This window comes from Onychomys torridus, chromosome 2, assembly GCF_903995425.1.
Source record: "Onychomys torridus chromosome 2, mOncTor1.1, whole genome shotgun sequence".
Taxonomy (NCBI): domain Eukaryota; kingdom Metazoa; phylum Chordata; class Mammalia; order Rodentia; family Cricetidae; genus Onychomys; species Onychomys torridus.
Genome location: NC_050444.1, coordinates 47,491,599 through 47,505,009, shown reverse-complemented (window position 1 = coordinate 47,505,009; position 13,411 = coordinate 47,491,599). Strand labels below are relative to the sequence as shown.

General features: G+C 36.7%; 1 protein-coding gene across 1 annotated transcript in view; it reads left to right on the top strand.

Annotated features, from left to right (window-relative positions):
• Positions 1 to 12,526, top strand: part of Ufl1 (UFM1 specific ligase 1) — a 31,710-nt gene extending 19,184 nt beyond the window's left edge. The window contains exons 11-19 of the mRNA XM_036178404.1: positions 26 to 146; positions 2,941 to 3,063; positions 6,277 to 6,394; positions 7,659 to 7,822; positions 7,903 to 8,033; positions 9,518 to 9,598; positions 9,881 to 9,966; positions 10,367 to 10,547; positions 11,226 to 12,526. Of these exons, the coding sequence (XP_036034297.1) occupies positions 26 to 146; positions 2,941 to 3,063; positions 6,277 to 6,394; positions 7,659 to 7,822; positions 7,903 to 8,033; positions 9,518 to 9,598; positions 9,881 to 9,966; positions 10,367 to 10,547; positions 11,226 to 11,444 (1,224 nt within the window). The 3' untranslated portion in view covers positions 11,445 to 12,526. The remainder of the gene's footprint in view (positions 1 to 25; positions 147 to 2,940; positions 3,064 to 6,276; positions 6,395 to 7,658; positions 7,823 to 7,902; positions 8,034 to 9,517; positions 9,599 to 9,880; positions 9,967 to 10,366; positions 10,548 to 11,225) is intronic.
• The last annotated feature ends 885 nt before the right edge of the window (positions 12,527 to 13,411 follow it).

Here is a 13,411-nt window from a genome sequence, read left to right as displayed (position 1 = left end):
ACCAAAAGAACATGTTTTATTGCAGGAAATGAAAAATAATCCTGTGCATTTAATCACTGAAGAAGATCTGAAGCAAGTTTCCATTTTAGAAAGTGTTAATACAAATAAAAAGGATAAAAAAGATGAGCGCAGGAAGAAGGCAACAGGTAATAAATCCGGAATAAGTGAGACTCATTCAAAGTGTTTGTAAGTACATGTTACTAGTACAAAAGGGTTTCACTAGCACATTTCCATACTTGCATGTCAGATAGCCCCCTCCTGAGAAAAACAAATGTGAAGTAAAGAGCAGCTGTCTCAGTTCCTGACTAAAGTACCACAGCCATGGTGTACTAACAGACTGCATGGTGCTGGAACAGGGACAGACACACAGATCTGTGAGTGAGTGGAGCAGGAGTCAGCCCAAGTAGCTTCAGCTGGGGTCCCGATAAAGGGCTAAAAGCATACACTGGAAAAATGATGCTTCTAGCAAGTGCTGCTGGGAAAGTTGAGTTTGTATTTTTTTGTACTTTGTGCAGGCCATTTGAAAGACTTTTTATTTAATGATTCATTTTTTATTTTAACTGCTAATCTGAATCAAATCCTGCTACTAATAAAATTTAAGTTGTTTTTTTAATTTTATGTGTATATGTTTTGCCTGCATGTATGTCTGTGCACCACATGTATACCTGGTGCCAGAGGAGGCCAGAAGAGGGCATCCGGGTGGAACTGGAGCTACAGCCAGTTGTGAAGCTCCCATGTGTGTGCTGGGAATGGAACATGAATTCTCTGTAAGAGAAGACAGTGCTGCTAACCACTGAGCCACTTTTCAGCCACTAGTGAATTCAATTTTAATCATGAAAATTGAAACAACACAGTGTATTCTGATTTTGTATGTATTCATGAAAAGATAACAAAGCCTTTTTCATGGCTACCCATCCCTCCTGTTTCCCCTTCTGTGTTTTCATATTTGCCGAGTTCATATTCACTGCAAGGCCTCTGCACTAACTATGCTCTTAACTCCATTGCTTCTTCTGAACTTCAAGCAGCTGGATTCGTCTTTGACTTAGAGTTCAACTCCAAATGTTACTTCTTTGTGCCTTTCTAAGCCCTCATTATAGTGACCATACTTGTGGCCTCCACAGCTGACTTTGTCACTGTAGTTTGTTAAATAGTTTCAAAACCACCCATGGTTGTATCCTAGTACCTAAAACATGATGTGGCATAATGTCAGGTTTCCTGAGTGAGCAAACCTCCGGTTAAAAAGTATATTTGACCTTTACACTCAGTTGCAGTTGTCTAGTTACTTTCGTCTAGTAACTTGCTGTTGACAAGCACATGTATTTTCCCTGCTTTGACTTGTAGCAACAAATCAGTGCTATGTCAGTGCTAAAAACATTGATAGTCAACTTCTTCCATTAATAAATGTAATGGTGTCTAACATGCATGCTTAAAACATAATTTTTGCTATGAAAATCCACTCCTATTTCACTAGCTAAAATTTCTCCTTTTGTAAAACCTTTCTCTGTGAGACTCTGGAGATCTTTCTGATATTCTCTCCATCTTTCCAGAAAAGCAACAGTAAGTTACTCCAGTGACTGGTAATACTCAGATACATGTATATTATCCCTTTATTTAAGTGATATTTAAAAATACACATGTTGATTGGTGACTTAAATCAGTATAGTTGATCTATTTCTCTCAAAGTACTGTGTTCTCAGTGACTGAAGTTGTGTGGCAGTAATGAATTATGGTGCACCAAATCATGTCCAACTCAAATGTCCTCCCATAGGAAACTCAATACCAAATATTAAAGATAAATTTCACCTTAGGCATGTGGTTTTATTTTTCTTATTGTAAAGTTGAGGAAAATAAAGTAATGAAATCTAAGGGAATTCTGCTTAGATGTTAGAAAAGTATGTTTAGTTTATAGAAATCACTTTATTTTACTCAATAAGTAGTCTTTATGTTGAAAACTATTTAACACATAACCCATAGTAAGATGAGTATTCTGTTTGTAGATGAGATCCTAAATATAGACATCTAATGGCAGATAACTATCTCAGTAATATGTCTTTATTCTCATGCACAGGACATAGGCTTTTCTTGTGATTTGTGTTTATTAAGTCTCCAGTAAGTAAATTAATTGATTGAAAATTACTAATTGATAATTGATTCATTAATAAGCTAATTTATAATGCCATTTTTTGTTACTGATTTAATACACACAGACATTTATCCAGTATCTGTTATTTTTCAACCACTACATCTTAAGAATTCTTAATCTAGGTGAATGGTGGGTAAGTCAGACTCCTCCAAACATGGATAATAATCCGTCCGTTAGCCAAGAAGGCAAAACCAATGGATATGTCATAAGAGGGTAAAGTGATGCTGTGATAACAGATAATAAATGAAAGGATGTTTCTTTGAGGGGACAGGAAAAGGTGAAGGGGGTGCTGGAAAGATGGCTTAGTGGTTGAGAGCACTGGCTGCTCCTCCAGAGTTGCAGCACCCACATGGCAGCCTTCAGCCACCTGTAATTCCAGCTCCAGAGGCTCTCACGCCCTCTCACACCTCCGTGAGCACTGCGTGCATTGTACACAAACATATGTAGACACAGTACTCATACTCATAAAGTAATTTTTTTAAAAAGAGGCAAAAGAAAGGATGAAGGGATGGATTTGACTAAAAAGATACCAGCAAGCTACATAAAAGAGTCAGGATTGAGTAATTACAGTTAAAATAATCTTGAATTTGCTTAAGTTCAAGAGGTTTCTACTTTTAGTGATAGAACTTATTATTGTTATCCTTATCATCTTAACATGGAAACTGACCATAAAAAGAATTTAATTTTTTCTTCAGTTTGCTTTTCATTTTTCTATCATAAAGTCTAATCGAGCAACATAGTATCATCGTTTTCTAAAACTTGTTAATGAAGTAATATGAACTAATATATTTCCACAGAGGGCACTGGAAGTGTGAGAGGAGGAGGAGGGGGCAATGCAAGAGAATACAAAATTAAAAAGGTCAAGAAGAAAGGAAGAAAAGATGATGATAGTGACGAGGAGTCGCAGTCATCTCACACTGGTGTGTACCTTAGTTCACTGTAGATTTGTGTGTACGTGGTGGTGGTCACATTTTTCTTAAGATGCATAGAATTGGGTATGTGTGTTTGTATAGAGAGTATTTGCTTTGCATTTCAGTGACTACAAACTTCACAGTTTAGTAATATAAAGAATAAACTTGTCTCTTAGTTTTCATGCTAGAAGTCACTAAACAGAAGGTGCCTTTTATGGTCTTTGACAGTTAAGTCTCTCATTTTAAGGTTTGTCAATACATAGTCGTTCTTCATGCAAAACAGCACAGCTTATAGTTAACTGTATTGCCGATCTTCTCCCAGTGATAAACCCATGTGACAGTTTACAAAAATGGACAGTTAAAAGATGAAAGAATTGAACAGTAGTAAGACTGGAAATAAAATTACTGTCAAACCATGCATGGGGGCACACAGTTATAATCCTAGCACTTAAGAGGTAGAGGCGGAGCCAGGCATGGTGGTGCGCACCTTTAATCCTAGCACTCAGAAGGCAGCGGCAGGGGATTTATGTGAGTTCGAGGCCAGCCTGGTGTACAAAGTGAGTTCCAGGACAGCCAGGACTCTCTGTTACACAGAGAAACCCTGTTTTGAAAAAACACCAAAAAAAAAAAAAACAAAACAAAAACAAAAACAAAACAAAACCCAAACAAACAAACAAAAAAAAAGAGGTAGAAGTAGAAGCAGAAGAACTAGGAGTTTCAAACCTCCTTGAGTTTTAGTCATTCTGGGCTACATGAGATGCTGCCGCTAAACTAAATCAAAACTGGAATCAAGCTTAATGCTGGGGTGGTGTCTAGAAATGCTGACTAAATGGAGGAACTTAGTATTGGCTCACTTATTGATATAACTGTAACAAAGAGGGTGAAAAATTTTAGATGTAGACTAGGCAAAAAAAGAAAAGAAAAACACAAGAGAACAAGTCTCTGTGACAACCAGGCCTAACAAAATGTTGATCCACATGAAACAAGAAGGAATAGAGTTCAGCACAACTCAGGAGCTAGGGCTGGTTTAGGTTTCTCAAGTCTGACCCCGTATAGTTTGTTTTAGACATAAAAAGTACAGTACAATTTGGAAAAAGTTTTACTGATATGACCCTATCCCCTGTGCATTTCATTGAAACATCTCAAAGTACATGTTACTTCTTCCATGAAGGTAGCTTCTAGAGATAAGTTACATGTGTTACCTTAAAGGCCTGTGAGATAGTAAAGAGATCATCTGAGCTATTAGCCACCTCCAGTCGTGCTTCTGGGAGCTTGGTGTGGGCTGGCTCTCCAGACAGGACAAGGACCATCTAAGCTATTAGCTACCTCTGTTCCCCACCTTCCAGGCAGAAAACAAGTTCTACATCTTTTCTTTTGAAAAGACAACCCTGCATGTTTAACGTTCCTGGTTTCTCTAGTGGTATCCGTGAGCACAAAGACCTTTGTGCACCCAAAACCTCTTCACCTTGAAAGAACTATTGGAAGTAGTTGAGGACATTGAAAGGTGAAGAGTAGATGTTGGAAGCTGATGCAGAGAAAATCACATGCTTGTTTGAAATTTGTCCACACATGGCTGGCTTGTTACTTACATCTGAGAGGGGACGAATTCACTGCCTCTTGCATCTTTGGTTGCTTAGACTTCATGTTTGCCAAGGGTGACTGTTGAAGAGACATCATAGTTTGTTTTTCTACTACAATTATATTTCTTCCCTTTTAGAGATAGGATCATGAAACATAATGCTGCCTCCTCTTTATCCCCAGCAACAACTAAAAAATAAATAAACCTCAAATGAAGATAATATGCTACTGTTTGCAGCCTCACAGTTGCCTAGGCTTTCTTTTACAATAATCTAAGAAAAATTGAACTACCTACGATTGTTAATGTGCAGAAAATAATGTTTATTAAAGGAAAGTGTCCAATAGAAGCCGTTTTTCTGTCTGCCCGTATTCTAAACAGCATTGATACGGTGACATGTGTGTTGTTCCTTTTCACTTTGTGCACTTGTTTATAAATTCCAAAGATAGAGTGGGAGCAAGAATACAGAGGAATTTTTAAAAAGTTATTCTCTAACACCTGTAATCGTAGAGAAATGAGGCATGTGACATTCTTTTGTGTGTAGATTATTGAGGCACTATGACAGTAGTAAAGCCATTCTACCTTAAAAGTAATTTCAATGCTTTGAAAAGGGGTTATGCTGTAATCTCTGAAATGGAGGGTGAAATTAGGTTCTCAACTAAAATACAGAATTAAGTCAGTATGAAAGATTACTGGAAGAAATGTAATTTAACAACCTACAAAAGGCTTATGGGAAGCAACAGGAAAAAACTGTTTACTGTGAATATCAGGGTTGCAAAGCAGATCTTAGAAGGGACTAGAACTTGGGTATCTACTTTGAAGCTATCTATGATTTCAACTGTTTAAATCCTCATTAAGACTGAAATTGATTTTTGAGTCATTTTATTTTATTGCTAAGGTTTCCCTTGTAGAATCAATAAACCGACTTAGCTGGAAATAATCACTTGTAGAAGGGTATAGCTTCATCACTTATAATGAAAATATTGTTCATGTTCTTTGCTACTAATACTCTTTCAAGTAAGTGGTTAGGCGTGACATTGCCACAGTTAACAACATTTCCTTTACACTGGCTGCATACCAATATTGTTAGTCATTAGTATAGAGTTGTCTTTGGAAAGCAAAAACAAATGATAAGGGTTTTTCTGGTTTCCTCCTTTGTATCTTTCCAAAAGGGTAAATTCTAACTAAGTCCTATTGCTTTCTGAAGCTCTCATGTCAATTGTAGGACTGACTAGACTTCAGTAAGCACTCAGGTTCGTGAAGAAGGAAATTCTGCTCACTATCTGTTGTTGAAAGAAGAGAAATGACTCTACTGACAGTCTACTGACAGTCTACTGACAGTCTACTGACAGTCTCCTTGACTATGTAATACTTGCATTCCCCAGTTACATGAGAAGGAAGAGTCCCCTCATCTTGTGACTGTCTTGTAGAAAACAGTCAGTTTTAAAGGAAGTTAAGAAAAATGATCACCTGAAAGAAATTCTACTATATGAACATTTAAATTTAACTTTATTAGATATTTATATTTGAAAGTTTGCAGTTTTGTTGACATAAAAATGCATTTCTGTCTGGTGAAGTGTGTTTTACCTGCCTGCCTTTTGCTGTTGAGTGTGTGTTTATTTTCCCATTGCTGACATATGTTACAGGAAAGAAGAAGCCAGATATCATGTTCATGTTCCAGGATGAAATTGAAGATTATTTAAAGAAACATGTGCAAGATGCCCCTGAGGAGTTTATTTCGGAACTTGCAGAATACTTAATAAAGCAAGTATCTCTTACCATTTTTGATAGAATGTGATTTTTACTAAGATCTCCAAAACCACATTTAACTTGCTTCCTTCATTCCTTCATTCCTTCCTTCCTTCCTTCCTTCCTTCATTCATTTATTTATTTTCTGAGAAAGAATTTCTCTATGTAACTGCCCTAGCTATCCTGGAATTCACTCAGTAGACCTTAAACTTACAGAGGCCCTGCCTTTGCCTCCCAAGTGCTGGGATTAAAGGTGTGTACCACCACCACCACAACCACCTTGGTAGACTTTTTTTTTTTCTCCCAAACCTTTGGATTTAATTTAACTATGGAATTCCAAATTTATTTTCCTTCAGAGGCAGCTCAGTTCAACATTCAGTAAATGCTTTGGACAAAGTGAATGGTAGAAGCTGAGACCCTTTGAAGTGTTCACTGAAGTTGCAGTCTTAGGTTTTGGCTGGGACTAATCACTGACTTGTCCCTTACATAGCATGAAAAATAGCATCTAAAAGGAGAAAGGGATCATTTCGATTTTGATTTGAGTCACTGGAGGGGGAAATTGACCTCACAAAGAGTAAGTTTAGAAACATCTACCTTGTGAATGAGCCAAGCTAATGTTACATGCAAAAATGAAGGAAATTTTACATAACTTAACCACTGTTAACCAGACCTGGTCATCCCTCAAGTTAGACCCAGCACATAAGTCTCATAGTGAAATCCAAGAGCTCAAGTAATCTAACTTTTTTATTTTGAGGTAGAGCTCTTATAGTGAGATTTTTTTTAATATAAGTAAATTTTATGCATAAATATATTATAGAGCCGTAGTCTATAAAAATAGAAAATAGATACTGCTACTTGTGCACCATTTTATAATTAATCTATTGTAGAGCATATAGGTGTTTTGTTTTTTTTTTTTTTTATCCATCTTCTTAAGTAGTACTTTGGGAATTGTGACCTTTTCTGTTGTGATTCCCAAGAATGAAGAACAAACTTACATTCTGCTGTTTTGCAAATTAATTTATAGAGTGTTTATTACTATCATTCTTGTCATCTTTCCTGCAATTACTCTGAGTACTTTAAAATTGTGAAAAATATTTAAAAGTCCATTTAAGTTATTATTCCTGGCCCTGTAAAACAAATTCTTTACTGAACCTTGCTTCAAATTAATTTTATTTATTAGAAAGATGGAGGTATTTTAAAGTATTATTTCACTATAAGCAAAATTTATTATCTACATAAATGGAGTACTTTTGAATTAACTATATTTATGTTGTCACAGACCTCTTAATAAAATGTATCTTGAGGTGGTACGTTCAGTGTTCATGTCTTCAACATCTGCTTCTGGAACTGGCAGAAAACGTACAATCAAGGACTTACAAGAAGAGGTTTCAAACCTATACAATAATATCAGATTATTTGAAAAGGGGATGAAGTATTTTGCAGGTATACTTAATAGTGCCTTTTTTATTGATTCTTTTAATCCTCAAGGAAATTAGTCTTCATAAAGTGTCCTTCTTTTCCAGATGACACACAGACTGCTCTTACCAAACACCTGCTGAAGACAGTGTGTACCGATATCACCAACCTCATATTCAACTTCCTAGCCTCAGATTTAATGATGGCGCTAGAGGACCCTGCAGCCATTACAAGTGAAGTATGTTAGTAATTTGCTTGCTGATTGATATAATTTGAGTCTAAGCACATTTTTTTCTCATTTGAAATAGTTTAAAAGGAAAATAAGAGTTTTTATATGGCAAAAAATACTAAAGAATTTAAGTATAGTACAGTGCTTATATATTTTATAAGGATTGATAATACGACCAAACTATTTATAGTAAAAAGGTTTAATTACTCTATGATTCTATGATAAATAAGACTTTCTCTAATTGTTTCTATCAATCTTTCCCTTTTTCTTGTTGATTTATAACTTCCTTAATAGTTTCTTAAGTTCATAATCATTTTCTTTCAATGACAATATACCACTTAAATATTGAAACAAGCTCAAATTCATTTGTTTAAAATTATGATCTTAAGCTACAGCCCGAGCCCATTATATCTGCTCTTGCCATGTGACATAGAGCCATGGCTCAGTTACCTACAGGTAAAAGAGTTTACTCTATTCCTGTGGTAATAATAACCATTCCGCCACCTCTTTCTCTTCCTTCTTTTCCTTCTGGGACCATCTTATGGTTGGAGATTTGGGCAAAATGAGTGAGAAGGTATTCCTGTAGCTATCTGCATTTATAACTGGCTTTTAAAGTGGTAAAACCACACCCATCTGATGCTGTGCCCTCTATTACTGTGGTTTGTCACCACAGAGGTGGCATGATTTTTCTTGGTGCTGTGACTCCCTTATATAATAAAGGCCACCCTCCAACCCAGACAGAAGTGCAGTTATTTACCTCTATTACTACAGGATTCCTCCTCTTCCACTTTGAGCAACAATCCCCCAACACTGAAATGTTGCATGTCTCCTGTCTCTTTACTTATGTCCACTCTAGAAAGTCCACTACTAACAGTCTTTTGCTGTGGCGTTAAGGATTGATAGGAGACAGAACAAGGAGGCTCTGAGGAACCTGTCTTCCCAGACACAGCACACCAGCCAGATCCTTCAGTCAAGCTTTTCAGCAGCCCCTCCCTGAAATGTGCTAGAAGGAATAATCCATCTAATCCACAATACCACGAAATTCACAGTATCTACATCTGTGAAAGATGAAGAAAACTTCCTTATACCACTTATCACAAAAGCATCTAGCCACAGAACAAGATCCACTGCCCTTCTTACAGGCATCCCTTTCTGTGTGAGAGCCGTGTGGCTCAGTGGCACTCTTTCAGGTGGCACTGGGAAGAAAAACCCCTGGCTGTCTGTTTACCCAAAGTCTCCTGCCACATGGCCAGTCACTCTGTGGTCATCTAATATTACTGGGGGCTGAAAAGATGAGGACTACACAGAAGTCTTTTGGCTAACGTTTGGCTAGCCCTAGGATTCTGTAATTTTCTAATCCCTGGTTTGAGACCTAACATTCAGAACACAAGATATATTACATAGTAGTGAATATATGGGGGTTTTATTTGTCTGTTTGATCTTATATTGAGCATATATCAAAAACACAATGCCAAAAGAATTTTCCCTTACAGATAAGAAGAAAAATCTTAAGTAAATTGACAGAAGAAACCAAAGCAGCCCTCACCAAACTGCACAACTCTCTGAATGAGAAAGTAAGTCAGTGCTGGCTAGTAGCTTTGTCAGAACTTTGTGGATACAGCGCTATGCAGACATTATTCCACTCAGAATCACTGTAAACTGAATCTAAAACTAGTACTCTGTATGCAGGTACCTTTCAGGGGAGGTGAAGGGGAGAGAAAGATGGGAACATAAAACATTTTTAGTCCTAAATCACAATTTCTGTTTGCCAAATACTCTGATAAAAATTTTTGTTTGGGGTGTAAAATCAGTATTAAATGTCTATAAAAGTAAAATGTATAATTAAATGTCTTCAGAGCATAGAAGACTTCCTTTCTTGTCTGGATTCTGCAACAGAAGCTTGTGACATTATGGTGAAAAAGGGAGACAAAAAAAGGGAAAGGTAACGTGGTTCTCTTGTTGCTACTCCTCTACGTGAGCTACTTTGCTGTCTGATTGGTCACCTCCCTAATCCCACGGATGACTCATCCCGGGACGTTGTATTAGGTTTGAGACCTTCTCTACCTGAAGCCTTATTTAAGTCATTATAGCTTGTTTGATCCCAGCAAGCGAAGAAAGTATCCTTTGAGCTTCCTTGTCACGTCGCTTTGTAACTTCTTAGCGTGTTTATCTACCTGTGCCGACTGAAGTTAAAGTACTGTGTGTACAGATTGTCCCTAGTCAAAGAACCCCTTAACGTGCTGTGGAACCGAGTCTTTAAACTAGAGAAGGGAATGCTAAAGAGAAAACATGTGAACGGTGAGCCCTTGTCAATTACGTCTGTCTGTGATTGTGCTTTGCAGACAAATACTCTTCCAGCACCGGCAGGCGCTTGCGGAACAGCTGAAGGTCACTGAAGACCCTGCTCTTGTTTTGCACCTCACATCAGTCCTGTTATTTCAGTTCTCAACCCACAGCATGCTCCACGCACCTGGAAGATGTGTCCCACAGATCATTGCTTTTCTTCAGAACAAAATCCCAGAGGTGTTACATTTTAATATATGGGAAATTTTTCAAGCTTTTAAATTCGGAGTATTTTGAGTGTGAATCATTGCCAGCCCTCAGCCAGGGAGAGAGGCGGGGGAGGGGCAGGGAGAGAAGGAGAATGAATGAATGAGAGAATCGGGACAGTGAGTTAGGGTTTTGTTGTTGTTGTTGTTGTTGTTGTTTTCTTCTTATAATTGAGCATAGTTCAAGAATCTTTTAGCATTCTCTAAGATCCATGGTGAAAAGTTATCTAATTTTAGAAGTTAAGTTTTCAGAAAAGATATAAGAATGTCAGAACTTCTGTTTCCCTAGTTTTCATTTAGCTTTTAAGGACCCCTCCAAATGTCTTGTCCAATTCATCTAAGGAAGCCAACCCTAGCTAAAGGCAATTTGGCTTCTTTGACTCTTACGATTTTTGTGTTTTTGATGATAGAACATTGCTAAATCAGCTTCCTATGATGTATTCTGCACAGGCTTTCCTTTTCCTGATCTGCACCCTATCTGCACTCTGAGAGCACAGACCTTGCTGGCCATACTCAGCTTTTCACTACCCACTAACATGGCCATTGTTTCATGAAGATAAAGCCTTTCAGTTTGTACTGCTCAAACAAATCTACTTTATCTAGTCACAGAAAATAAGATGTGCTTCATACTAGTTCTTTATTCTTTTCACAGGACCAGCATACTCTCCTGGTGAAATATCAAGGTTTGGTCGTAAAGCAGTTAGTCAATCAAACTAAGAAGAGTGGGCAGAAGGAAGATCTGTCATCTGAGGAATTAGACAAGGAACAACATGACGTCAACAACACTACTCGGAAAGAGCTCCAGGAACTGTCTTTATCAGTTAAGGACCTTGTTCTGAAGTCCAGGAAATCATCTGTGACAGAGGAGTAGTGCCCTTAATTTATTTTTATTTTCCCCAAAGTTGAAGATAAGTGATCCCCAAATTAGTCACTCAGCATACACGCTCTCCCCTGTTAATCCTCCCCAATAATTCAAATAAAAAAGTGGTGCTGCATTAGATGCAGATCGTATGGAAAGTTTACTAGTTGAGTTCTCCATGAAACCTTTTCTTTTTACGTAATCCTATGTGTAATTGTTAATGTAATAAAAGTTCTTCAAGGAGTTCTGATTCTAGAACATATTATATGCTTTAATCATATAATATAATAGAGAATGCTTTGCAAATAGGAAGTTTCAAATATATTTTGTATCACTAAGCTCCAGCTCTTGCCTTTGACAGATAGAAGGCCTCCTACATTAATGTTTGCAGAAGTCTGAGAGGTGGTTTGACAAGCGAGGACCCTGGAGAAGCATGAGTGTTTGCTCTCCTAAAGCAAGCCCCAGGAAACAGTGAGGGCAAGCCTGAGGGTCACTGCGAGACAGTACAAGGCACATTGTAAAGCAGGGAGGCTAAAAGAACCGGGGTGTTTCTTTGATTAGATTTAGATTTCTAAGTTTTGTTTGTTTGTTTGATTTACCCTGAGTTGTTTGTTGGGACCTGTATAACAGGTAGATAGGCTGTTCTTTCTAATGAACACAGAATCTGTAAGTGTGATTAAACCATGCAGAACTTTTATTCTAAAAACAGAATTTATAAAACATTTTATTTCTTATTTTTGCTATTATTACTTAAGACTTACTAAAATAGTTCCTTGGAACAATAATTCAAACCAAGTGAGTTCTAAGCAGTGTCCTATTACTTTTCAAAATTTTAATTATTCTGTGTAATAAAATGTTTAAAGAATGCTATTTTATATAATGCCGTAGGTGACATTGTTAATTTTTATATTTTAAAAATGTTTAAATACAAAATAAGTCTACCTCTTTTCCACAGTGACAGAGTATTAATACTGCATGGAAGTAATTAATTACTAACTAAGCATTTGTTAAAGTGTATGGTGGAACTTTATAGAAAACAGTAAGAGGCTGGAGAGGCAGCTCAGTGGGTAAGAGCAGTATCTGCTCTTCCAGAAGACCTGAGTTTGATTCCCAGCAACACATGGCTGCTTTGTAACTCCAATCCCAGGAAATCCAATGCCTGTGGCCTCTGAGCACCAAGCACCCACAGGGTGCATAGTCATACCTGCAGGCAAAACATCCTACACACAAGAAAATGATATAAATGATTTCACATCAATAACTTTCTATTGCATCTTTTCATAAAAGCAGAAGAAGAAAAGGAATAAATTCTCTGTGACTCCAAAATCATTTTATTTTTTATTCAGCTTCCAAATTAATAAATACCTAGAATTTCAAATTTTATTTAATAACATTATTTGTTTCAGAAAACACCAAAATAATCCATGTTTGCCTATAAAAATACAAGAGATGATCAGATAAACTTACTTTAATTTCACTTACAAAAGTAAAGTAGAAAAAAAGTGTAAAGCTTTGTTAATCTTACTTGCATTTATTTTACATTGTCCCAGACGTTCTTATTTTTCCTTAGTAAATAAAAAGTGTTTATTGTTTTATAAATAAAATTATATAGCTGACTTTGTAAAGAGTTCATTTCTGATATATTCTTAATGGACTGGGTTAAGAACATTATTTAAAATAAAGTTGTCTATTCTATTAAATTTTATATGCTATTCTGAAAGTACTTAGCAAATTCAATCTATATAGTGCTTCTCTTTTGATTTACTGATTGTTAAAGGAAGTGATATTTTTATTACTCAAAAATAATTCCTTGCTTCCTGGTGTTTTTCATTGTTTGAAAGTTTGCTGTTCATCTTTGTAAATCATTTCTCAGCCAGATTTCAGCAATTGTATTGCCATGTTCTCATGTCTGTTAACTCTTGCCACTATAATAGAGCTATGAGAAAACATGTCCCACTTGTAATGTTCGGTGTGTTCCA